Source organism: Panicum hallii, chromosome 9 (assembly GCF_002211085.1).
Source record: "Panicum hallii strain FIL2 chromosome 9, PHallii_v3.1, whole genome shotgun sequence".
Classification (NCBI taxonomy): Eukaryota; Viridiplantae; Streptophyta; class Magnoliopsida; order Poales; family Poaceae; genus Panicum; species Panicum hallii.
The window spans coordinates 47,624,927-47,651,880 of NC_038050.1; the positions used below are offsets into that span (position 1 = coordinate 47,624,927).

At 43.0% G+C, this 26,954-nt stretch overlaps 1 protein-coding gene and 2 long non-coding RNA genes across 5 annotated transcripts; 2 read left to right on the top strand and 1 right to left on the bottom strand.

Moving 5' to 3' along the window:
- The first annotated feature begins 6,892 nt into the window (after positions 1-6,892).
- LOC112875236 (alpha-mannosidase-like) lies at positions 6,893-19,924 on the top strand. The gene is made up of 28 exons (XM_025939008.1): positions 6,893-7,326; positions 11,391-11,479; positions 11,568-11,742; positions 11,970-12,089; positions 12,203-12,286; positions 12,368-12,439; positions 12,544-12,657; positions 13,040-13,140; positions 13,231-13,324; positions 13,464-13,631; positions 13,723-13,806; positions 14,035-14,100; positions 14,170-14,226; positions 14,447-14,666; positions 15,210-15,346; positions 15,517-15,585; positions 15,671-15,730; positions 16,715-16,786; positions 17,480-17,527; positions 17,647-17,766; positions 17,983-18,048; positions 18,370-18,482; positions 18,863-18,947; positions 19,043-19,153; positions 19,226-19,321; positions 19,406-19,453; positions 19,549-19,617; positions 19,736-19,924. Exons 1-28 carry the CDS (start codon positions 7,009-7,011, stop codon positions 19,922-19,924), a joined length of 3,045 nt encoding a protein of 1,014 aa, XP_025794793.1. The 5' UTR covers positions 6,893-7,008.
- LOC112875237 lies at positions 13,647-22,411 on the bottom strand. Of its 3 annotated transcripts, none has more exons than XR_003225158.1 (6): positions 21,821-22,411; positions 20,842-20,944; positions 20,164-20,249; positions 14,156-14,241; positions 13,999-14,068; positions 13,647-13,786 (listed from the first exon to the last, which is right to left on the bottom strand). It is a non-coding gene; the product is annotated as an uncharacterized LOC112875237 (long non-coding RNA). The 3 variants fall into 3 exon arrangements; XR_003225159.1 differs by having other exon boundaries at positions 14,156-14,224; positions 21,821-22,410; XR_003225157.1 differs by having other exon boundaries at positions 14,156-14,234; positions 21,821-22,410.
- LOC112875238 lies at positions 20,952-24,291 on the top strand. The gene is made up of 3 exons (XR_003225160.1): positions 20,952-21,564; positions 23,607-23,673; positions 24,157-24,291. It is a non-coding gene; the product is annotated as an uncharacterized LOC112875238 (long non-coding RNA).
- Positions 24,292-26,954: the final 2,663 nt, after the last annotated feature.

The window sequence follows — 26,954 nt, forward strand, 5'->3', positions numbered from 1 at the left end:
TCAGGGACTGGGTTCGTACCATGGCTTCGACTAAGGTCCCCGACCAAGCTCCGCCTTACATGTGTCACTATCCCTGACCGGAAAGGCCGAGGCCAGCCAGACCCTGCATATTGGCAGGCCCGGGGAGCAGGTGTGGCGGATAAGAATGCACGCAGGAGTCAACTTGTCGTACAGGCCAACCACTCCCTCCACGGGGGTTACAGTGCCCCTCGCTGCCCATAACAGAGAGGCATTGTTTCACCTGACTGTCCTTGTGAGCGGATGGAACATAAGGACGTCATCACAACGCGATGTGCACCCCTCCATCATGGCGGAATGACAGGGCGTAACGTTGAGGACGAAGCGTGACTGTTATACCGTGCTTATCAGCGCACGCCTACCCTTCCGACTGGCGAAGGACGATACATAGGGATAAAACAAGATGGCCACTCCGCAACACGGGACTTGAGCGGTGGCCGCCCGAGGACTCCAACTGGCAGAGTTGGCGACTCTGATCGACAAGGCAAGGAACTCTCTCTCTCTCCCTCTCTTTCTCTCCCTTAGTTCCCCTGTAAAAGAGGCCCCCCTTGGACTATAAAAGGGAGAGTTAGCCGCGTAGGAAAGGTGACTGAAATCCAAGAGATCCATCCTCCACTCGTAAGCTTTTAACTCCCCAAACTCTCACAAGCACCTAGGCTCAAGCAATACATTCGACCGATCCCCGACTGGATGTAGGGCACGATTGCCTGAACCAGTATAAATCTTGAGTTATTACGTGTTACGTGTTAGACCATATTCGATCACGACACGCGACATACACTTCGAGTAGATGGATGTTGGCCATTTCCGAAACTGACACTATCCAAACAGGTTTTAAGTACAACAAGCAATAAAATAATTCAAGTATATATAATTTGATGCAATTTGTAAAAAGACTTCTAGGGATTGTGTTTGAAACCTGGGATAAATCGTTGAGGTCTTCTGGCAATTCCTGCTCAAACTCTCGTAGTCCGGGCTCCGGCTCACCATACTGGACTCCTTTCTCCTCTTCGTCAGCTACAAACTCACTGTCAGCTAATACACACAAAATAGAGCAATGCGAGGGCAAATAAATTTAAATTCAAAAGAACACCAAAAATTAGGAAATGGACATGAATGGACAGATTTTGAATTTAAAAAGAAGAATTGGGTCAATCGGAGTTCATATGGGTGAGGTGTTGTGTTTGCAATATTGGGTGTTGGCTAAATCCGAATATTGCAAACACAACACCTCACCCATATTCACATAACTGGGAAGCTTACTGCCGGCGCTGGTTTGGTCTGTGAGGCGGATGCGAACTTGGACCGGACGAGGAATGACCCATTATTCATTTTGCTTCAGCCCTCAAAGGACCAAGTTATTAACACAGAGACAGAGAGCACAGGGTCTTCATGCTCCTCTCGCCTCACCTGCCATGCCCGAGCTACTGAGCTCGAGCTGGCAGCATAGGAGGTGGATTTCTGCTGGTGGGAAAGCACTGGAATCAGGTCCTCGTGCAATGACGAATACATTTAGCTTGGTTTGGAAGGTGGGAGAAGGGTGGTAGACTGTTGGCAGCTTGCTGCCATTGGTGGCTCTAGAGCTCGTGGCGAGCTGTTCGGAGTGTCAGGAGTGGTCTCCGTAGTCACTTCTGAGCTTGTACCACCGAGAGCTGCGGCTCCGTTAAACTCCCCTGTTCCTGATAGCGGACGCGCTTAGAATACGTAACACTGAACCCAAAAACGATGAACCTTGTATGCTTTGTTCTGAGGAGTAAAGCGGGGAAACCCTTTTTCGAAAAGAATAGAAGAGAGAGCTGGCCCGGGAGAAGAAAAGGAATTCAGAAAAAGGAAAAGTAGAAAAGGAAAAAGAGAGAAAGAAAAGAAACGAAACTTTTTTCTTCTGTTGGAAAAATTAAAATTCTAGAGAAAATTAATCCTAAATAAATTCGGAAAAATTCAAAGGACGCTCAGGCACATAATTAAAAGACAATGAAAAACCATGAGTTGAACGAACACGACTATTTATTTACTTTAGAAAATAAATATTTTCCTGCATTAAATATTCTGATAATCAATATAAATGTTTGAAAAATTTTAAAATTATAAAAAATCCTTGCATTAATTTTTATTTTTTACTCACATTCTAAAATTAAATATTCTAAGATGTGACATGCTGTGGCCGTCCATGAATTAAAAGCTCGTCGTCTCGCCGCCGTGTTGCAAGCACTGTCTGCCGAGCCCGCAGGACCACACATGCTGAGTGGACCAAGCACGCGCTGAGTGGGCCAAGCACGCGTACCGCCTTCCCGTTAGTCTGCACCTCTTCGAGGGCAGCAACCAACCGACAGCCCATGTAAGACCCCCGGCAAAAGATAGCCCATGGTGATCAGGTTCATCCGTGGAATTCCAAAATAAGAGTGCATGACATGTTGTAATCTTATAGTGGTAGTTTAAAGGTGTAAGACAACTTAAACAAAAAGACCTCTCACTTCTCTGAATGAGTAAATGAAGGAGAGAATGAACTTGGTCTGCGCAATGCACGCGTGCATATTCGTGTATCTTTTCATGTAACCAACCGCGTGACGTTGTTCCCATTTGCATATTAACTTTTGTCAATAATCATTAGGTGTTCAAGAACAACGATGAAGACCACACGAAGGTGGCGATAATAAGGTTTCTCCGAGCCATTGTCATCATGAAGACCACATGAAGGACGGCGATAATAAGATTTTTCTAAGCTATTGCCATCCTGAAGACCCACGAAGGGCGGTAATAATAAAAGATTTCTTGTAGCGCAACTGCGCAACCGATTGAATATATCGACAACGTTTTGCGTTGCCTCGTCATCTATTTGCACCCTCAGCGAGTAATCCTGCAGCGAATCTACACGATGACGCAGAGAATCTCAGCAATGATTTTCATAATATATCTCAAGTTTAAATGCATATTTCCAATAACATCAAACTATTTGCATTATACAGTATCTATGGAACCGACTAACCCACCCAATCCATCTAAGCTAAAAAAAATGAGTGGGTCAAAAAAATAACACAAACCCAATCGTGGGTTTACACGGTCTAGTCGCGGGTGGATGGACGCCTGGGGCCAAGAGCTCGGCCGCCATCCACCAAGAGGCCGGGACAGACACGGCCACACGGCGCGCCACTTCCAACGTGTGGCTGGCCGGCCGGTCGTCATCCGAGGCGGACCACCGGTATCGCGACGTGACATCGCAATGTAGACGGTCGAGCTAGTCGCGCTGTGAATTTTTTTATTTTTTAACTCTTTTTCAACTTTATTTTAAAATAACACATCGAATAAATATATGCAGATCTAACCCTTTTGTTGCACTGACAGCGCATGGCGTAATAAAAACATGCCGTCGCACCACATGCATTGGCGTGACAAGGTGTGCCACGTTGGAGCGCACGGGAGGGGTACGCCCGCGCGTATTCCATACGTCAAGCTTGTCACGCCCCTCCCACCGGCGTGACAGTATGGTCCTGTCACGCTACCCGCCGGCGCGACAAGGTCTCACTCTAGAAAAAGCATATCCTTTTCATATGAACTCGAATAAAGATAATTTTTATATGAAAATTGTAGCTCTCGACGAGATCTACAACTTCGTAGTTTGGAGTTTTTTCATTTTAAATTAATAAGATGCTTAAATTATTAATTTAAACTTTATACAACATATTAAGCACTTGTGCCTCTATCGGATCGTCTCCAACTTAGCAGCACAAGTGTCATTCTTAGCATTTCTTAGCACATCATAATCAAAATTGAAGAGCTAACCTTAGAAATGTTTACTCATGGGACAATTCTTACCAATATATCCCTTTGCCCCCACAAGTATAGCAAATACGATGCTTGCACTTGTAGGATACCTTCTCATCTAGCTTCTTCCTTAGTTCTATGCCCTCTTTCTTGATGATATGAGACCTTTATTTTTTAATGTTGGTACATGATGCAACTTCATGAACCTTTTAATTGTAACCATAACATTTCCACTTGCTTCTTCTTGTTCTCTTCTTTGGAAGTGTGGTCTTATCATCAACCTTGTTAGAATATATGGAGGCATAGCGCGCCATATTGGAACACTTGTAACATTTTACATGAGCCTTCTTAGTTTTCTTTTATTAATTCTCCCTCATGTCCTTTACTTCTTTCTTGAAGAAGCAATCTCTCACATGGTGTCCTTCTTTCTTGCACCCAAAGCAAGAGAAAGGAATCTATTTTGCATTTGCCCCTTGTTCTTGACCTTATTGGACTTGTTTTTCTTGTCGGAGTTTGTCTCATGTCCATGGCCCTTATGCTTCTCATTTTCACCTACATTATACAAGTCACTAATAGTGCTCGGGGATATATTTTCTTGAGAGCAACAAGGGTTAGCATAAGATAAATCAATACGAACTTGAGAGCATATGCACTTGTACATATGAGGTTGGTAGGATTTTACCGAAGTCTTCATCACCTCATGAGCTATGTCTAGCGTTGCATGAGAATCTACAAGTTTTGCATGAGTGCATGAAAGATCATCATATTTCTCTTGTAAGCCAACATGCTTGCTAGTGAGATCCTCAACTTGAGCTTTTAGCTCACAATTACTTTTCTCCAATTGGGCTATATGAGAAATAGAGTTAGTTGCACAAGTATACTCAATTGATAATTTTTCATACCTTTCAATCAAAGTCACATGAGAATTCTTTAGTTCCTCATGATCTTTGGTTAGAGCATTTAACTCCTTAATCTTCTCAATGAGATGCTTTTATTGCCTCTTAAGACTTCCTTTCAAACCATCACAATCAATCACTCTAGCTTTATTCTTTTTTGCTTTTAGCCATGAGACACTCATTGGCTTTAGGAGTACTATACTAAATGAGTTAATCAAGTTCAATTATTGTTCAGAAAGATTTGAATTTGCTTAAGTATTTGAAGAAGGGAAATATGACCAATTAGTCATTTTGAAGAGTTTCAAGTTTGAAATTTAGTTAGTCAGTGAAGTTGTAGCCAATATAAAAGTTGTAGTATGAATCATGTACTACAACATGGAAGAAAATTTGAATAAAAATTGAACTATTTGAGTTGATTTCAAATAGACAAAACATGATAACATTGTCGATTCAGGATGAAGTTGAAATAATCTAAGTGTTGGAATGCAGTGAAAAAGGTGGAAGTAATTTGAATGGATTTCCATTAAAAATTTGAGAATGAAGTTTGAACAACAAGCACACCTCAGTAAAGTACAAAGAATGAAATAATTGTCCGTTTCTCTAGTCTTGAATGTACTGATTACATGTTGGCATATTGAACCAGTTAACTGTTGTTGTTCTGCTTTAGCCACGAAGAGCTCATAAACAAGCTTTATGATAAAATATTAAAAAAATAAATATATACTCTTAGTGAACTTTATAGCAAAGCCTAAGTCAGCAAGTCCACATAAAGCTTTATTTATATTAATTAGTTGGATAAGTCTTGCTTAGTACCTTCATATTTAATATAGTATTAATCCTGTTGTAGCATAGCCCTTCGGAAAAAATGAATAGCAACCATATTTTACCATCATAACCATATTTTAAGATCTTAAACCTTCATCAAGTTACTTGATCTAAGCTTAAAAATATCATTAATATACAATGTTACATTATATTCCATACTTGACAATTATATAGTTTGATTTTTTATTATATTGGTTCTAATCAAATTATTGTTAGTTATCCTATGATATCTCATATATAAAATATTATACAGAACTTACTTGGTGGAACCATGATGAACATGTCAAGTTGGAGACAATCCGTTAGAGGCACGAGTGCTTAATATGCTGTCTAAAGTTTAAATTAATTATTTAAGCATCTTATTTACTTCAAATGAAAAAACTTCAAACTGCAAAGTTGTAGATCTCGTCGAGAGCTATAATGTTCATATGAAAATTATCTTCATCCGATTTCATATGAAAAAGATATAATTTTTCTAAGGTGAGACATTGTCGCACCGGCGGTTGGCGTGGCAGGATTGCACTGTCACGCCGGTGGGAGTGGCGTGATAAGCTTGACACGTGGAATATGGGCTGACACATCCCTCCCGCGCGCTCCAACGTGGCACACCTTGTCACGCCAATACATGTGGCGTGACAGTGTATTTTTGTCACGCTACAAGCACCGGTGTGACAAAAAAGTTAGATCTGCAAATATTTGTTTGGGTGTGTTATTTTTAAAATAGAATTTTAGAAAGATTAAAAATAAAAAAATCTCGCGCTGTCAGGGCATTTCACGCCGGCGACTCACCGAGCGAACCCAACCCCAATGCCGATCCAGTCGTGCGCGTCTTGTCGTTCAAGTTACCGTGCAGCCAGCGTAAATTTTGTTGCATAGTCCGCGACGGCGTGCCCAGCGGTCGTACTATGATACAATCAATAATGGTTCCTGTGCGAAGCACAATAAAATAAAATAAAAACGCTAGCTGCATTCCTCTGCCTGGGCCCGCTGAGGTTCACGAGTCACAAGGCAACAAGCAACAAATCAATCCGGCCGCGCGCGCATGTGGACGAACGCGCCGCTTCGTACGGACCAAGTTGGAACACATTCATGTTTTAATTTGGCAGGCAGGAGCAGAAGCTAGCCCACCAACAAAGAAATCACACTAAATCGGTATTTTAATTTTCGGGTATAAAAACTACTCCATACTCTTAGAATATATGTAAATATATAAATATCGTAAAGGTCGATGCCACCTACACGAAAAATATATTCTACACGTGCTTATAGCTGTATTTTATCATGTAAGTCATATCTAATTCAATAAAAATCTAATAAAAAATAAGTACGAGTGTATATATTCCATTGGATTTGGAGTCTGGTCGTCACAGCTGCTTTTGACGGAGCCCCACCGCCCGGTTGAAAACAAACGCATTGCAGGCCGGCCGGCCGGCACGCACTCCGACTACTCCGCTCACCCACCGTGCCGCGCGAGCCTAGCGTAGCTCTCTGCTGGTGCCGGTCGGCCGTCATGGGGCCGGCGCTTCTCCTGCTGGTGGTGGTGGCAGCGGCGGCGCTCGCGGTTACGGAGGCGTCCACGTCGGCGTTCGCGGCGGCGTCGAACAACGCGACGGCGCCGCCGCCGCCGCCGCCGACGGTGGTGGCGGGCAAGCTGAACGTGCACCTGGTGCCGCACTCGCACGACGATGTGGGCTGGCTCAAGACCGTCGACCAGTACTACGTCGGCTCCAACAACACCATCCAGGGCGCCTGCGTCATGAACACGCTCGACTCCGTCGTCGACGCGCTCGCCAGGGACCCCGCCCGCAAGTTCGTCGTCGTCGAGCAGGTCAGTACCTACCTACTCTCGGGGGGTTCCATCTGCCCTTGTCGATCGCCGTCTAGAGAATGCTCCTGCCTTCGTCAAACGTCTATGCTACTACTTTGGCTTTTGGTAACTGCCGTCCATAGAGATTTTCGCATTGGGTGACATGAGAGAGTAGACAAACGGAGCGCGGCCGGTGTGCATTGTTGCAAGCCATTTTTTACGTCGACACCGACAGGTACAACAGCGACCAGACAGCCAATATTAGATATTAGCTACGATCCATAACATCCTTGGCATACCGTGACCTGAAGATAGGCCCCCGCGTCGCTCCCGCAAGGCGACCACGGGCGCTCCCTCGCGCCGCCACCTCTAGCCCCCGCCGCCTCCCTCCCTCCCTCGCCATCGCCTGAGCAGGTCTTTGGAAGCCCGACGGCCGGCGAGGAAGGCGACGGCGGGGTGAATCGGCCGGTGGGGGTGCGGGTGGGACGGCGCAAGGGGCCCATGGCCGGTTGTGCGCCGGAGCTTCGTCGGCGCGGATCCTGCCCGGCCGTGGGCGGATCCGGCCTTCGCGCCACTGGATCTACCGCTCCCGCCCAATACGGCATGTCACGGAGTGTTGGGCGGCGCGGTGGGATGGTGAGGGGAGGCAGCGCGCCATGGCAGTGCCGCCAGACGGCGGGTGCGACGGCGCAACGGCGGCCTCGACGCGGGTCATGGAGGCCCCGGAGGGGTTCTTCTGCTACGCGCCCACTGTGTTGTGGGCGGCGTGAGGTGTGGCAGTGGCGCCGGCCGACGGTGGGTGCGGCGGTGGCTCCGAGACGGGTCGTGTGGAGGAGGAGGAGTCCAGCTGCATGGGGTGGGCACCGGGACGGCCTTCTGGACCCGAGCGTCCACGGGGCGCCGTCACTGCAGCGGTGGTGGACCTGGAGGCCCTCGACGCGGGTGATGGGCGGGAGCATAGCGACGGGAGGGAGGGAGCGGCATGCGCACGCCGGTTACGGGGTCGAGCAGGTGCTTCTCGCCGAGGTCATTCGCGGCCACAACGAGGCGGAGGGGCAGCAGCATGCGACGACCGACGGGGCTAGCCGACGGCGGGCGTAGTGGCCTTGCTACTCCGGCGCGTAAGGATGTGGTGGAGGAGGAGCGGCCCCTGAGGCGGCACGGGAGTGCGCTGGTGTACAGGGCGCGCACAGCGGAGGTGGGAGTACGCGATGTGAGAGTGGAGGTGCGGCGGCGGCGTCGTCCCGGATGGGCTGCCGTGGCTGTGGCCCAGGAGTACCGAGCCGTGCGCATGCAGGGGGTTGGGATGCTCCGGGCGAAAGCCCTCGCTAGCGTTCTTGCTAGTGGATATGACAGCGGCGCTCTAGGGCATCGGTTTCCCTGTTGGGGGCGTCATGTTGGAGATACAACCCTGTTGCACAGAGTTCTCTGGGTGAAAACCCTGTCCAGTTCTTGGATGAGCGACGGCGGTGTCTTTGGTGTCGTGCCCTCCTTGGAGGCATCGTCTCTAGAGAACCAACTCGACTTTGGTATTGCTGATCTTTCGGTCATGGTTGGCTTCAACCAGCGATGGCAAGTTTGTTGCGTGGTAAGCTGGATGGGTGTTGCTGACCCCACGAGGAGACGTTTGCGGTTATGGTGGCGGTCGGAGGTTGTCGCATGTTTGTTGGTTGTGGCTGCTTGCAGCGGACCGTGGTGGCTGGCGTTGCTTGGCAACAGTCAGTGCGGCGTGGGACTGCGTTGGAGGACGTCGCTTGCGGCATCGGCATCGTGGGACGACTTGGCTTGCAGCGGACCATGGCGGGTCGCTCAACTGGGCTGGGCTATCCAGTACGGGACATCGTCGCAAGATGGCGCAAGCGACTACTTTGGCTCACTAAAATGGCGGTGGAGGTTTCACGTGTGGGTGAAGCATGAAGGTGAGGTCAACCTGTGACAGCGGCACGGCTGATTGATGGAGTTCCGGGGAAGTGGAGCAACATTGCTCACCATCCAGACGGCGATTTTTGAAACAAATCTGTGACATGGAGTGATGAGGCTCATGCGAGCGGTAATTCTTTGAGGCGACGAGAGGTGGAGTCCAATGGCAGATGTGGCAAGACCCCGCGCGTTGTGTTTCTCGTGGTGGTGACTGCGAGGCAGCCTGCAAGAGGTCCAGATTAGGGGGTCTCACTCTATCAGGTGGAGTGTGGTGTTGCAGCGGCACTACGGTGGAGGATCCTGCACGGCGGTGGCCTTTTCGGCATCGTGCAGTTTGCTTCTATCGGCTTCCTGTCAACGCAAGGTTACGCTGCAGGTTTCGGCGACTACATGAGCGCGAATTTTGGTGGGTGCCGCGTCTCGTGGAGATGCGTTGTGCGGCTTGCGTCGATGTCCCAATCCGACCAATCTAAGTGGTTTGCATTGAGTCCTTTCGGCGCGCAGTGATATCCCAATCCAACCTGCCGGTGTTGTTGTTCGTATTTTTTTTGTTGTTGCCTGGTTATGTCTTTCCAGGGATATAACCTTATATTTTTCTGCTATATCAATAGAAACGCACTTGTTGATTGTTGTTCGTCCAAAAGAAAATCCATAACATTCTTTGTTTTTTTCCTCAATATGTCAGTCCATTCACACTTAATCCATCAAAGATTATTGGTAGATTCAAACTAAATTTAATTCATACGACCTCAAGCCCAAACTAGTGATCGTCTTTACTGTTGTCCTAGAACGCTTTGCAGCCAATGCTTTGATACCTTGGTCATTGCTACACGTGAAGAACACCCAAGTTCATCAAATAAACATACAAGCTTCTGCGCCGCCATTGTACTTTCCATAGTTTCCTGAAATGTAAGTATAGTATGAGATGGTGATCATATTATTCCACAAAATTTTGACATCCATACCGACAAGTGGGAAGGGACCAGAGTGTGCACTATGTCCCCCATCCTTTTGTTCCACTGGAGTGTCCTCTAGCTTGATTGGTATTGGGCTACTCTCATCGGTGGTACAACAGTGACCCACCCTTCCACTCCCTGATAGTGATGGCAACACTTTACACAGTTCCTGAATTGAATTGAGCCGTCCTTCAATTGGGTTTCAATACTGATTATCTGGGTCGTGGAGCAACTGTGCTTGTGGCATGGTGATATAGTTTCTGAATTGAATTACTCGTCCTGCAATTAGCTTTTGTAGTTTTTATGTTTGCCTAAAATATGAATCATTTTGACGGTGCGTGTGGCCAAATAGTTCAAAAGGCCTAAGCCTGACTGTACTTGTTTCGGTGGGATAAGTCGTTTCTTGTCCCTCAACTTTGTGATGGTGCCCTATGGGCCTTAGTCATATCCAATGCAATATCACTGAACTTGTTTCGATGGCTCACTCTTTGGAAAAAATATAACTAGCAAAGAGTTTGCATTATTGCACATCAAAAGAATCCAAAGTGAGTGCACTGCCATCTGCTAACTTGGTTGTGGGTTGCTATCATGTACATGTGCTGCAACAGGGACCAGCATGTGGACCACCTTCCACTCCTAGACAGGGATGTCCATCCCTTTTTGATTTCAGGAAGTTTCAAATTCAGGGAAATAGTGGTATTCAGTTTGTGAACAAGCCAAAGTTGGGCCTCTGGCAAAATTGAGGCTGAAAAGTGGTCCTTGCTTCTCGATGGATCCAAAATTTCCCAAAACTGTGTGTATGACAAGTGGTGCCACATGCCATTACCAATTGTAGCATAAAAAAAATTCCAACATGGATATTGGATTGATGACTAATTTTTAAGGAATAAACTGTTTAAACCAGACATCCATCTGTTCGTTCAAAACTGTTTAAACCGGACCATAAATCGAATACATGTTTTAGAGAAGTATCATCTGAAGCTTGCCATTATTAGGCTTTATTTATTTTCTGAAAATGGATTTTAAGACATGGACCACAGGTCGAAACATTGCTTTCTAGGTCACTGACATCAATGACCACCGGAAAGAGTTGAATAGTTTATCGCTTAAAGCTTCATGCTTGGAAAAGAACTTTTCTGTATGTGTTGTTTTACAGGTAACGTTGAATCATATTAACCTTGGAGATTAACTTTTCCTGTTTGCTTTCAGGCTTTCTTCCAAAGGTGGTGGGCAGAGAAAAGCCCGACAATCCAAGCCATAGTCCACAAGCTGGTCGATTCGGGTCAGCTAGAGTTCATGTATGGCATGTGATTGTCCTTAATTATTCCTTTTGATCTTGGCCTCATCCTTTTCTTCTCAAAATTTTTGTTTGGATACTTTGTTCAGAAATGGTGGGTGGTGTATGCATGATGAAGCTGCTGTACATTACATTGACATGATTGATCAGACCACACTTGGTCACCGGCTGATCAAGAAACAGTTCAACAAGACTCCAAGAGCTGGCTGGCAAATTGATCCTTTTGGTCATTCTGCAGTTCAAGCATATTTGCTTGGAGCAGAGGTATTGTAAACATCACATTTGCAGTCATGACAATGTTCCTGAAAGAACTAAACAGTAGTAGTATAATACTACTGTAGTTGTTTCAGCAACTAAAAGTATTAGTATAAATTCCTAGGTTCGCTGAATAGAAGATAGAAATCTCTAAAAGCATCGTGAATGCACTTGCAAAAAAAAAAGGTGAACCTTATTTTGTCTTCTAACATTTGTTTACTTTACTGCAATTGTAGCTTGGTTTTGATTCTGTACATTTCGCAAGAATTGATTACCAAGACAGGGCAAAGAGGAAAGCAGATAAAGGCCTAGAGGTCATATGGCGCGGCTCAAGAACTTTTGGTTCATCTTCACAGGTAATTTCAGTTCTTTTCCATACAAATGTTTTTGTATATCAGTATCCCATTATTAGCATGAAGGACTAAATTAACTTTTAGAAGATCTGTTTAACTGTACGATCAAATTGCAGATCTTCACAAATGCATTTCCTGTTCATTATAGCCCACCAGATGGCTTTGACTTCGAAGTTTTGGATGAAATCATACCTGTTCAGGTGCATATCCATACAAAACGATTCCATGACGATTCCACACTCCTTGAATCTTTTATTTTTAATCATACAACCATTTTCTAGGATGACCTGTCACTCTTTGACTATAATGTCGAACAACGTGTGAATGATTTTGTTGCTGCAGCAATAGTACAGGTAAATGTCCAGCTCTGCGACGGCTCTTGGTTGACTGGAGTGATTTTGAAGTTACGTTTTGAACTGAAACCTGTAACTCACTTCTGAAATGTTTCAATGTTCAGGCAAATGTTACGCGTACAAACCACATCATGTGGACGATGGGGGATGATTTTAACTACCAGTATGCTGAATCCTGGTTCCGGAATATGGACAAACTTATCGAACATGTGAACAAGGTATAGCAGATTTTATCCATCCATGTCATGCTTCGATACGCATTTTTGACAATTTGTGGCAATATTGTTAAAATTTTATATTTTGAATTCTGTAAAAGGATAAGTGCCACATTTTTTTTGAAACTGTACAGCGGGGGAGGCGCCCACTTAAGTGCCACATTTGGACTTGTCCACTCATCTCACGTGGTTTTAGTTCTTCTAATTACAGGCATGCGAGACTGCATCTCGCTCATCAAAATAAGAACATATAAATTATGAATTTTTAACATATATGCCAAAGCACATCAATCATTTTGAATTTTCATTGCAGTTCAGTGACATGATATGGTTAGCTATTATCGCTACTGCATTTGAAAAAAGACTAATGTCCTGAACATTGCAGGATGGCCGAGTGCACGCACTGTATTCTACCCCCTCCATCTACACAGATGCCAAACATGCATCAAATGAATCGTGGCCAGTAAAATATGATGATTATTTTCCGTAAGTTCTCAAACTTAGTATAACATGAAAATTTTATGCTATCAAAAGTAAACATGGGCGATCTTGATCTTGCTGTACTGCAAATTTCAGCTATGCTGATTCAACAAACGCATACTGGACTGGGTATTTTACAAGCCGTCCAACATTCAAGCGATATGTTCGAGTGTACAGTGGATATTACCTGGTATAATATTTTTTTTTGCGGTAAACCTGGTATAATATTTGTGGACTACAACTATACAAGTATATGAATTATCGTGCTATCTAAACCACGTATTAATAAGTTCTCGAATGACCTTAGAACATGTGTCATTTCCTGGCAGGCTGCTCGTCAAATAGAATTTTTAGTGGGTAGGAGTTCCTTAGGATTATTCACTTCCAGCTTGGAAGATGCAATGGGAATTGCCCAGCATCATGATGCAGTCTCAGGTACTGCGAAACAGCACACAACTGATGACTACTCAAAACGGCTTGCTCTTGGAGCATCAAAGGTTTACAATTTCCCTTACAGAATGATTTTCTTACAATGCCCTTCCAGTTTGTCAAAGAAATTGTGATGTACTAGCTACTCTTATCGTTCAGGTTGAAAATGGTGTCAACACTGCTCTGACTTGTCTCACAAGCTCCAACGGAACATGTGTGTCCTCTGTAACAAAATTTGAACAGGTGACAAAATGTGCACTTGATTTTTTATGTTTTTCCCAATGAGCATTCGAATTCTTCTTACAGAAGGACAAAAAGTGATAACCTATTATAATTTTGATTCGTTGGTCATATAAGTTTTAAAGTTTTGTACTATATATTAACTCTGTATGAATTTTTCCAAGTTTCTCATAAGTAGTTCTTAAAGAGATTTACCTAATCAAACAGCCTCTCTTATTGATTCACTTTTAGTGCCCACTTCTGAATATAAGCTACTGCCCTTCAACTGAGAAAGCAAGTTCAGCAACAAAGAGTCTAGTGAGTACAATCTGTTTTCTCATTTTGTATACCAATTAATATTTTAGATACTGACATGGTCTGTTGCAGGTTGTAGTTGTTTACAATCCTCTTGGATGGGAACGTAGTGACTTCATAAGGGTTCCTGTAAGCGACTGAAAACTTCAATCAACACTTCGTCAGTAATTTTGGATGCTCTTTAAGAGAATGTTATAGGTCAAGAACCATGGTTTCTTTGTTAAGGAGCCATAGCCTTTTTTTCAAAAGTTCCAGGATAAATTTGTCAATGAGGTGTCCACCTCCTTTGATTTGCTTCCTTTGAATCCTTACTTCTATAGTTATGTGTTCTTTAATTAATTGATTTCAGGTCAATGATGAAAACCTAGCTGTAAAAAACTCAGATGGAACTATTGTTGAGTCCCAACTAGTTGAGGTTGATAACCTGACCGACAATTTAAGGAAGTTTTATGTGAAGGCTTATCTTGGAATCACATCAGACAAGGCCCCTAAGTATTGGCTAATATTTCACGCTTCCGTACCACCAATGGGATGGAATTCTTACTACATTTCGAAACCCACTGGAGCAGGTGAATCATATTTATTTGGATTAAACTGCAACTATGAAGCCCATGTGCAAATACTACTGTTTATTGACCCAGCAAATCTTTTGTTCTTATTGAAGCATGAAACTGCCTTATCAATAACAGAGTTAACTGTTAAGATAACAGAGTAAGACATGGCATATCACATATCTCAGAACTAGCTTCAATTGTCACCCGAAACTACCATATTGATTTGCAAACGAGACCCAACCTTGGAGGAACTAACTAGGTGGTTCTTGTAAAGAAGGAAATAACCGAAATTCGAATTAAATATGACTCCAATATGGGTGCTTGGGGTGCACAACCACACCTCCCCGTCCCAATCAATTGAGCTAGGCTCACTTTCTTTTTGTCTGTAGTCACTAAGATACACTAAGATAAAATAACCTTAGTGGTGCTTGAAACTACAATATGAACGTTGATAGTAATGCTCTATATGGTAGGTCAATTCGAAAATATCTTATTAATCTGTCAGGTTTTGATCATTTTCTAGAGTTGACTTACATGAATTTCCTACAATCTGTCCAGCATACAACGGTACTGGGAATGTCTCTGCGGTGGTTTCTCCAAGTAACGACACAATTGAAGTTGGGCCAGGGCCTCTAAAGATGTCCTTTTCATCAGCATCTGGACAACTCAAGAGGATGTTCAATTCCGTCTCAGGAGTGAGTGCCAAGATAAGCATATATCTTTAAATGACTTGATAGAAATACAGTACTATTTTACGTTGGATCTGACAGAAATAAATTCATTACATTTTTCATCACCTAAAGAAATGTTTCGGATTTCTTTACAGGGAAACATTATCATATTTTTCTTTGATAATTTGTTTCAGGTGGATTTACCAATTCAGCAAAGCTTTCTTTGGTATAGATCGAGTGAAGGTGATTCCATGGACTCACAGGTTTTACTATGGAACTGAGCTTTTTTTCTCAGTTGAAGAAAATCCGGTCACACATATTTAATAGTTTATATATGTGTTATGTTAGGCATCTGGAGCTTATATTTTTAGACCTGATGGTAATACGCCAACTACTGTTTCATCATCGGTAATATCTTTAAGGCCTATCTCTGAGTTTCTGTTTCTTTTTACTGGTATTCCATTGATCAATCTCCCCTTCGTCACTTTACTAACTTTTACGAGAATGAGTTTTGTGTTAATGTTAGTTCTATTTGTTGGCCCATGTTGTATTTCCCACAATAATATTGCACATATTGGCTGAAGAAAGGACGGAGTTGTTCACGGTATTGTGGTATCTATATTTTTGTTAGCATTTTAGCGTGAAGGACCTAGACATGGATTGGAATAGCATGGTGTTATTCCTCACAACCTTTGATCTTTACACTGAGCAGATGAAATTGTGGAGTCTATATTTAATTCATCAAAGGAGTCCAAAAGTTCTACTCCCCTCGAATATTTTAGTTGATGCTGTGGAACTTTTACTATCTGGCAGATGTAGTTTTCTGCATCTCAAAATTTTCATAAATAGTGGAAGTCAGAGTGAAAGTGATTAAAGACTTTTAAATGAAAATTCTAGTAATTTGGTATTAATTAGTTGATGAATGTTCCAGTGCATGGACTCTATAATGGGGTGTTTAGTTTGAGGAATGAGGTGGTCCATCATTTTCATGCTCCTCAAATTCTTCTTTGATTTGAATAAATGGAATGAGATGATTCATCACCACCTCATATAACTAGTATAAACATGGAGAATCAGGTCATCCCACCGAATTTCAAGGATCAACCCATGATGGATCTCCTCATCCTCAAACTAAACACCCCAATATAATGTCATATTGCAAAACAACAGAGGGCCTAGGTAAACTTATTAGCGTAATTTTGTGGTTATATTCAAACAAATGTCAACAAAAGTGATGGATTAATTTGATCTTTGATCTTCAATATCTCTTGTTAATAAAAGAGAGGGCACTGAAGTTCCTATGATATTTACCTTTAGATCATGCACTAGCTAGAAAGAACTTTACAGTACATTTTCTATGTCGGGAATATATTTATTCTAATTTCCTTTTAGGTGCCACTGAAAGTTATCTGTGGACCTCTGGTCGATGAAGTACATCAACAATTCAGCTCATGGGTATATCAGGTCAATTCTAAACTTGCTCCAATCTAGAGCCCCATAAAAATTAAATGTAACTTAGCTTAATCATCAGTTGAGCCTAAAATAGGAATATTATTTTGATTATGCTAACATGCACAAAAAGAGTGATTGAAGGTCAATTCTACTTAGGTGTTCATTCAAGTCTATTTATTATTGAAGTGGATAAATCAACAGATAGATCATCAAAAAAAGTGTGTCTTTATAAGTTACTTAAAATCAAGACATCTCTATCCTAGGAATCACAAGAGGAGCTCATGGAGTTGTTGAGTTTTGTTGTTAAGTATTAAATTGTATTGCCTGACTACCAGGCATATAAAATCCTGCCATTTTTTATTTTACAATCTTATATTAATGCAATAATACGGAGCTCCCATGCATGTGGAAAAAAACTGCAACCTCTGGTTTTATTCATTCTTCTTAATCTTAGTACTAGAAGCATCCCTTTTTTCCTAGCATCCAGAATTTCAACAATGTTTACATCTGAAGAATGTACCCCTCCTGAAATTGAATAGGAGGTACATCCAGAATTTCAACATTGTTTACTAGAATGTACATCTCAAGAATGTACCATCATTTCAGCATAATTATTCATTGGTCCAGAGTATAAGTACCACATTTGAAAAATAATAGGAGGTTCTATTTTAGTACTAACTAGTGATTAACATTTTCTTCATATAGATTACACGACTCTACAAGAACAAGGAGCATGCTGAAATTGAATACACGGTTAGTAGTCACATGATACTTACCTAGTGGGACATGATAGATGTTATAGTGATGCTACCACATTTTGGCAAATCTATTATTGAACTAACAATTTTTTGTTTCTCTTATATGTCAAAAAGATTGGACCAATCCCTATTGATGATGACATAGGGAAGGAGGTTATCACACGAATGACAGCAAATATGGTCACGAACAGTACATTTTATACGGATTCTAACGGAAGGGATTTCCTCAAAAGGGTAATAATATGTATAATTTGTAGTTTGGATGTTTGATATTGTTATTTGTTTGAAAATCACACAATTCTGTAGTGGTGTATTGAATAGATCTTTCCAAATCTTCTCATCTATATCTGAACATGTTCTTTATGGGGAAAGTGCGGGAGCCCATCTGAAATATTTCTCCAAAAGGAGATCTCCTTTTACATGGGGATTCACAGATATTTTCATTTGCAGGTGAGAAACTTAAGGGAAGATTGGGATCTTCAAGTTACTCAACCTGTTGCAGGAAATTACTATCCGGTAAGCAAAAGTTCACATTTTCAGATTGAAAGCATCTACAGGTTTTCAATCGAGCGGAGCAATATGTTCTCTATGGGAAATATTTTTGACATGGGCAGAAGTATTTGCGAAAAAGTGAACAACGTGCTGGTTATTGTGTGGCACTGTAGTTGAAAATACTTGAACCAATTAATTACCGCATTTCCATTGTTTTCATGCAATGATGTAGCATTGCTGAAAAAAAAAAGATAAATAGTTCCTAACTTCATATATATATAAATACTATCATTTGGGTTAGACAATCTACTAGTCTTGCTGATTTCTAACACATTGACATTGCAGGTTAATCTGGGACTGTATATAGCAGATGGAAAGTATGAACTATCTGTACTTGTTGATCGTGCTGTTGGAGCATCAAGTATCCAGGATGGTCAGCTAGAGATTATGCTACACAGGTATTAGCAAAAGTGGTCTGAGGTCGTTCAACTCCAGGATCTTGTAGCGTAAAAGTTTCCGTTACACACTATTATAACTCTAGTTTGTTTTCAGTGTCTAAATCTGATGCTGTTATTTCGAAGAAAAAGACAGGCCCAGGTTTACTTAATAACTGACAAAAATTTGGTCAAATGACTGAACCTATCAATTTTGAAATCTTTTTGTGGAACTTACGAGTGTTATACACAATTTTGTTGAATGATATGATCAACTTAGCAAGTAATTGCAAAGTAGTTTGGAACAGTTTGAAGTCAACCGCAAATCTGCATATCATGTTTTATGCATCTCTTGAATTCTCAAACTCTCTCTAGTCTCTAACCCTGAACATTATCAATATCAGGCGTTTGCTTAAAGATGATGCTCGAGGTGTTGGAGAACCACTAGATGAAGTTGTTTGTGTGGGTGAAGATTGCGAGGGGCTCACGGTACACATACAGTCACAATATTGAAGAGCGCCCCTCTCTCTTTCTCTATTCATTTGCTAATAATAGCTATTGTAATTATGCCTAATCATTTACAGGCCAGGGGCACTTACTATGTCAATGTCGAAAACATAGGGCACGGAGCTCATTGGCGACGTACATATGGCCAGCAAGTCTATTCGCCCTTTCTCCTTGCTTTTGCTCATGAGGTATACTTGCTTGCTATCTCAAAATCTCTGGTTTCTTGGGTTTCATTATTTCAGAGTGAGCACTTCTTGCAGGAGGAGACAAGATGGAAATCCTACAGTGTTCCTAAAGCTAGCATGATGGATGCAAACTACAGTCTTCCTGATAATGTCGCAATCGTCACTTTGCAGGTATCACTTTACTCCCCTTCTTTCACCCTTTACCCATGCATGGCACTACCGACATACATTCCTTAACCATGCATGTCTTTTCAGAATCTAGATGATGGTACCACACTACTCCGCTTGGCCCATCTTTTCCAGGTATATTAGTTATTTGGTCAATACTATTACATATTGTTGTTCCTTCTTGATGATAATGAATCAAAGATACTGATCACTCTTCACCGGATCTGCAGGCTGCTGAGGACCCTCAATATTCAGTGCTAGCAAAAGTTGATCTGAGAAAGGTGTTCGGGAAGAGAACTGTAAGTAAATTTTTTCTTGCAGGCCAGGTTTTAGAATGAGAGAAGATTTTGTTGCAAAACAACTTTGTAACACTGGTTGTGTGCGCCAGCTTGTGAATAATGTTGTTCCAATGTGCAGATTAAGGAATTGACCGAGACTAACCTTTCTGCAAATCAGAAGAAGTCAGAGATGAAGAAGCTCAACTGGAAGGTCGTCGGGGAAACTGAAAATGGTCCCGACCCGATAAAAGGCGGCCCCATTGATACTCAAGCTCTGGTTATTGAGCTGGGACCCATGGAGATACGCACGTTCTTGCTGAAGTTTTAATTGCATTTATATATGATGTATATAAGAAAACAAATATGCCTAGAAAAGGTCAAGGAATGTTTTGTCCGGGTACATGAGTGGCGTTCTAGTCTACTGATAATGTGCCTCTTCTTTTTACATGTAAGGTTGTGTGTCCATCAAACAGAGGTCGGGAGTTTTTTTATCGCTCACTGATATAATTTTACAAAAAATTAATGAAACTTCTTTTTTCAAAAAGAAACTTAGGAGAGGCTTGTTACCTTATCGATCGTGAAAAAAAAGAGGTAGAGCACCCAAATCGGAGATTAAGTAGGACTTTAAACTTGGGCAATGGATGTTGTCACACCTGATTTTTAAAACAAACTGAATGTATAACTATTTGTATGCTATGATCAAATTCCATACATATAGCGATGTCATAATAAAATAATAAGTAACAGTGTCACGAAAAAGAGACTTAAAACAACTAAAAGTCTATCAAAGATATACAAATTTTACTAAAATTGACGGCTCCACACTTCACAGCAAATCGACTGGGAGTTACGAATGACTAGAACTCAGCAACATCTTAAAAAGCTTCACAGCAACTTTCTCTTCCGAGCAGCGTTGATTTAGGAAGAGTGGATACAATTATATTTTCATTATAATTATAATTTTTAAGAAATAATAATATCTTGTTCATAATTTAAATGTTTATATACTTTACATTCTTTTTTTACGTGCTTCACACTTTCTAAAACTTTATGATACCCAATTTTTCCCCAAAAATTATGAAATTTGGTTGGAGACCAAAATGCATGCTTATAACATCTAAAAAAGTTTCATCATGAAAATCAAATCGAAGTAATGATTTGCTTTATTTGGAAGCACATCGTTACAATCTACTTTTTTTAGATGATCTTTATTTGGAAGCACATGTCACTAATGTTGGAACCTACCCGTGATTCGATTTCTTGAATCGCGTCTCAACCACCGATGGACTTCACCGAGTCAGGCGCTCGCTCCGGTCAACCCGAAATTTTCATCAACACCGCTGTTCGCCTGCACAGCCCGTGTACATAGCGTGTATAAGCTACACAATGATTGGCCGTATCCGTTTAATCAGCCGTTTACCTCGTTTAATAACCGTTTAACCCGTTTAAATAGCCATTTAGTTCGAATAAATAGCTAAATAATAGGTGAACAACTGTTTAGCGTTTACCATTTAGGCTAACACTGATCAACACCAAGCTAAACAAACTCACATCCTCCGGTCCCACTCCTAGGGTAAGCACCCGTCCCACCCTCTCTCTCTCTCCCTCCCGTCTGCTCTGCTCTTAGATCTGGCGGTGGGGCGAGCAAGGTACAATGGCAGGGGTGTAGATCCAATCCACCACATTCCGCTCTCCTTGCAGATCCCGCCCGCTGTCCTCGGTGGGTTATTTCTCTGATGGGGTTAGGAGTGGCGCAGGCATGGATTAGGGCTGGCTGGTGCCATCCCCCGACCACGTCCTGGCTCCCTGGTGGCAGCGGCAAGGCCAATCCCTAGCCAGGTCGAGCACCTGCCTTGTGATTTGGTGATGGGCCGTGCCACCACCTTTCTGCTCCTCCACAATGGCGCAGCACCGCCACGGCCGTGGCTGAGCACTGATTAACGAGTAGCCACAGCGAATCATAAGTGGGTAAGGAACCCTCTGACCTTATCTCCTCTGCTCTTCCGATTTGTATCCCGTCTTGTGCCCTTACCCTAGGCGGATTGATTGGCTTGTGCAGCAGCGCAGGTTCGTGTCCACTAGTACACAATCCTTCATTAGTCCCGGTTTCCCAACCGGGACTGTCAATCCGAGACTAATGTGCCAAACTTTTTTTCCGGCGGCTATTCAACCAACCGGGACTAATGTAATTTTTCGAAAACAAAAAAAATCGGACGCCGCTCACCGGGTCTGGCCGTGCCGCCCGCCGGGGTCGAGCCAGGCCGTCCACGCCGCTCACATCCCATCTCATTTCCCTCGCATCCCCCACCAGTAGTGGGGACAGTCATTCGAAGAATCAATCACAAATATTGAATTGACCGATACAAAAGCAATAGATTTAAAAAATCATTCGAAGAATCCATCACAAGATAGATACAATCTATACAATCCCACATGCATCTCTATTTTAGAAAAGTAAGAAAAAAATCACCCACGGCCGGCTCCCGCGGCCGGTGCCGGAGGCCGCCAGTGGCCCGTGCGCTCCCGCAGCGGCGGCCAGCACCAGCTGCCCACGCGCCTGGCAGCCCGCGTGCTTTGCGGCGGCGATGACCGGCTGCCCGGGATCCTATCCACGCCCGATTCCTTCAGCAAGAGAGGATAAGGTAGAGAGAGAGATGAGAGGTAGAGAAATGAGAGGGGTAGAGAGATAAGAGAGAGGAGCCGGACAGGGACTTAGAAATATCGAGGAGGGAGAGGCCGGCCATCTTTTTATCCCGGATGGTTGTTTCTACCGGGGCTGAAATTGAAACTCATCTTTTAGTCTCGATGGGTGCTATCAACCGGACTAATTAGCCCGTGGACCTTTAGTATCGGTTGGAACCACCAACTGGGACAAATGATGAATTTTTAGTCCTGGTTTGTGGCTCCAACCAGAACTAAATGCCCCTCCCTCTTTCCGAGAGGCCCCTAGCCGTTGGACCTAAGACTAATGCTTTCATTAGTCCTGGACCCAAGTCCGGCCAGGATAAATGTCAAAGATGAATGAGCCTCTCTGCACTAGTGGTCGATGGTCGCCGAGGAGGCGCTAGTCATTGCTCGTCAATAATGGAGGGCCTGGTGATTGCTTTTGAAACCCGTTCCGTAAATTCCCTGCTGGTTGTTGACGTGCTGAGATTTGAGATACTAGAATGTGCTCATGGGATTGATCTGTTTGCGTAAAAGAGTTGCTGTTTTGGTATGGAAATTAGGGGAAACATGCTCATGGAGTTTTGATATCTGCTTCCATCCGTCCTTTATTTTATATATTTCTTTTTATGTGATTACAGGTGATTGGACTAATATCCAGAACTCTTAACTTTGATTACTGGATACATGATTAACTAGAATAAACTATTTTATTTGTTAAGTTGTACACTTGTACTCTATTTGAAACTTATTGATGGTGCTAGGCGAACTGAGCTAAGTAGGCAAAGTTGATCCATTTTGATCCACCCACTTCTGTGCAACATGTGTGATAGAATAAAGTGACTTTGCACTTTCTTCTTCATGCCTTGGGGTTCTAGTGTTTTACTTACAGTCGGTAATCTTTATTTCGACTGTGCGATATTCATTGTATATTTTGTATAAGATAACTATCATTAGGTAACAAGTTAACTTTCTGTGGCAAGGGGTGGGGTGGGTGGGTGTAGCTGTACTGTCATTTTTCAGAGTTTTGATTTCTAAGAGAACAAATAGATTGTCCTTTGCCTTTTGACTTTTATGCACATAGAACCTGAATTTCTATCTACTGAGTCATCTGTTTGTGGTATATACATCTGATTATGTGTATATGCATCTGAGCCATATGCAGTTTCTAGGCTAAATAACTGTCATTAATAAGTGTATATGCATTTTGCCTATGAACCTATGGAATTTATTAGCACTTCTAACAACAGCTCTGGTGTTTTCTTATGTCATCCAGTTTCAACTTTATGAATTTGTGACTCGAATTAAGACTTCTCTATAATAATTTGTTTCTAACTCTTCAACAGGACCAGATCAGACAGAGGGAGGGCGAACAGTTGCAGCTGGACATCAAACCAAATTTGAGACAGACAGGTGAGCAACTAACTAATCTATATCACTCACGAACTAGTCCAGCTGTAGGCAAGAATGGTTAAGATTGAATTTCTTTTGGTTCCAGCCCAAGAATTAATTAAGTTCTTCCATCTACTCTTAATTTTGAAGAACTTAACCAGACCAACAGTTATATTTTTAGTTTCATGACATGTTCGTCTGTATTCTGTTAGCTGCAAAAGTCTTATACCCAGATCAAAAGTTATATTTTTAGATTGATTATTACATGGGTTCACTAGATGTTCTTTATTTATTTGAATAACAACCTTCATTTCAATGAACTTATGCAAGTCCCTTTCTAACAGGTCCCAAGCAAATTTCTATTTTAGTTAACAAAATTTAATTAGTTTCTCTGCTAGTCCATATGGTTGTTCCAGATGTTTTTTTTATTCTTGTAAAGTGATTCCTCTTGTAAACTGATTAGTCTTGTAAAGCGATTCATGTGGTGCATTTTCTTCTGTATAGGGTCGAGGATTGAAACTTATCACAATCAAGTATTCATTGCTTTGGTGGCTACTATCAGCGTCAAGTGTTCACTGGTTTGGAACCAGATGTATATAATATGTAGATGTAGCAATGCACTACAGGAAAACAGCAAACTTCCGATGGCCAAAATAAACTTTCGACGGCCCCGTCGGAATTTAAATAACTTCCGACGGCCAACGAGACAGGTCGGAAGTTAAGTAACTTCCGACGGCCTAGGGCGGGCCGTCGTAAATTGAGCGGCCCGCCGTTACCCTCCCCCCCCCCCCCCCCGGCCGGGCTCGCGTTATCTCCAGTCTATCCGTTTTCCCCCAAATCTCGCGATCTCCCGCCGCCGCCCGGCCGCGCCGCCCGTCCGCGCCGCAGTCCGCCCCAGGCCCCGTCCGCGGCGCCGTCCGCCCCAGGCCCCGTCCGCGGCGCCTTCCGCCCAGGGCCCCGTCCGCGCCGCAGCCTCCGCCCCCGGGCCGTGCGGCCGTCTGGCCTCCCGCCGCCGTCCGCGCCAGCGCGAGCGCCGCCTTGGGCCTCGTCCGCGCTGACACCTCCGCCCCCCTGGGCCGCTCCAGCTCGAGCGCTGCCCCGGGCCCCGTCCGCGCCGTCGCCTTCGCCCCCGGGCCGCGCGGCCTCCCGCGCCGCCGTCCGCCCCGGGCCCCGTCCGCGCCGCCGTCCGTGCCGCGCTGCCGCCCGGCCGCGCCGCCCGGCCCCCCGCCGCTCCGCCCAGCCCGCCGCCGTCCGACCCCCCGCCGTCCAGGTTAGTGCAGCACCGTCGGAAGTTAAATAAAATATTATATTTGATATGCATATTATAGTGATTAAACACTAATCGCTTAAGTTTAGTAACTAAAACTTTATAATTATGATATATCTAATTTAAAATTAATCGCTCAAGATAACTATATTCTAACTTTGCAATTATTTAACTTAAAGTATGGGTGAGGATCGACGATGGATGTACGAAGATTGGCCTAATTTGTCAGATAAATGGATAGCTAATACAGAGAAATTTGTTAAGCGTGCTTTTGCTATATTTTAGTACATAATCCTTATTCTGAATGGAGATGGGTTAGTATATTTTTTCTATGTTTTAGTACATAATCCTTATTCCGAATTGATTCTAATTGTTTTATATACTTGTAGGTCTTGGTTTGAGCCTAATTTCCCAGGAATTGGTCATTTAAGACAGGTGAACAAAATTTTAGGTAACATATGTCGTATGCTTTGGCCTGGAATGGTAGAACTTGTATCTGGTGAACGGATCCCTGCTACATCTTGGAATCATTATAGATATGGTGTCAATATAACGTTCGTCAATACCCAAAAGGCAGTTTGGGCTGAGTTTTGGGTATGATTGCTCTTATGTACTGATTTAATTTTCGACATATGATGGCTACTGATTGTGTAAAATTTTTGCAGAAATATTACAAGTTGCCTGAGGAGGGAGCTTATGATGATCATGCCAGACGTGTGTTCCACCATAACGCATACATTGTGGTTAGAGATATGATTTCTTATGCCAGAATTCAGGTTGTTGCTTCTTATCTGGAACGGACTCAAGGGATAAGATTTGAGAAGAAACGGGATGCTGGAAAATATTACTTGACTGAGGAGCAATACCGTGAGGTAAACTGTTGCAAGTTGCAATTAGTATGATTCTGTTTGTTACCTTGAAACGAAATATTGTTGTGCAGGAAATGATTCCGTGGATGGCCACACGTGAGGAGGCTTATCATGCCTTATGTTACTATTGAACCACAGATGAGTTCAAAAGCATTTCCCAGAGAAATAGAGGAAATCGTGGAACTGAGTCCTATCACACCTACGGAGGTGATGGGCACTTCCGATTGGCCAAATGCACTGTAAGTGAACTCTTTGAAATGAATTCTATTAATTTCATTTATCAATGCATGCTTCTTTAATTTTCTGTTGTATGTATAGGAAGTTCGCACAGGTGTAGCGCCGAGTGATATTCAGGTCTACCTCGAAGGTCATAGAGGACGTGATCCTATAAATCCAGATCAGTTATGCTCTCAGGCGGCTACAGAGCGTCTGGTATATCTAAATTTACAAAATTAGCACTATCGAGTTGTCATGAAACAATCTTATGTAATTGTGTGATTTTGTTCTTTGAAGGCGGTATATGGTGACCAAATGATTGCTCGCCATGGAGAGGGTTATGATTGGAGAAACGCGCCTATTGATCCTGAGGCCGTTTACAGTAGTGGTGGTGGAAAACCTCATGGCCGGTTAGATTTCTTTAAATTTCAATCTAATTTTATAATTTAAGCAAAAATACATATTTTGAATTTGCTATATTTGGTCAATATTTGTAGGTATCCATTATTCGACAAAGTCATTGACTCGAGTCAGGTGCCGTCGCGTCAAAGAGCGGGATCATCGCTGTGGCAGAACCAACCTGAATTACACCGGCTCAAGTACGTGAGTCCTCTCTAAAGGGCTACCTCGTGCTTCAAACGGTATAATCCTATTGGCCTGTCGGGTAACGTCCCGATAAACCACCGAACGCAGGATCCAACAAGGTACCTCACACGAAGGTGAGTCCAGAGATATAAATGCCAATACATTTTACACCATAGGCAGATATAATACAAAAATTTTACAAAGCATTAGTAGCTCCCACTGAGGGGAGATTATTACAAAACAGGTTTAAGTTATAAGTCAAGCAGCGGAGTTTAAAAGCGTAAACATTGTACACGTCGTTATTACAGATATTATGCTAGCCCTGGCATAATATCACTCGGCGGAATCTGTGTTGGCCGGGGACG

What these genes read in the sequence shown, in the direction of transcription:
- LOC112875236 (XM_025939008.1), top strand. Translation starts at nt 7,009, where the DNA reads ATGGGGCCGGCGCTTCTCCTGCTGGTGGTGGTGGCAGCGGCGGCGCTC. An exon ending in GAAGGGATTTCCTCAAAAGG is followed by an intron (nt 17,767 to 17,982) that starts GTAATAATATGT and finishes TTTCATTTGCAG; the next exon opens with GTGAGAAACTTAAGGGAAGA. An exon ending in TCGCAATCGTCACTTTGCAG is followed by an intron (nt 19,322 to 19,405) that starts GTATCACTTTAC and finishes ATGTCTTTTCAG; the next exon opens with AATCTAGATGATGGTACCAC.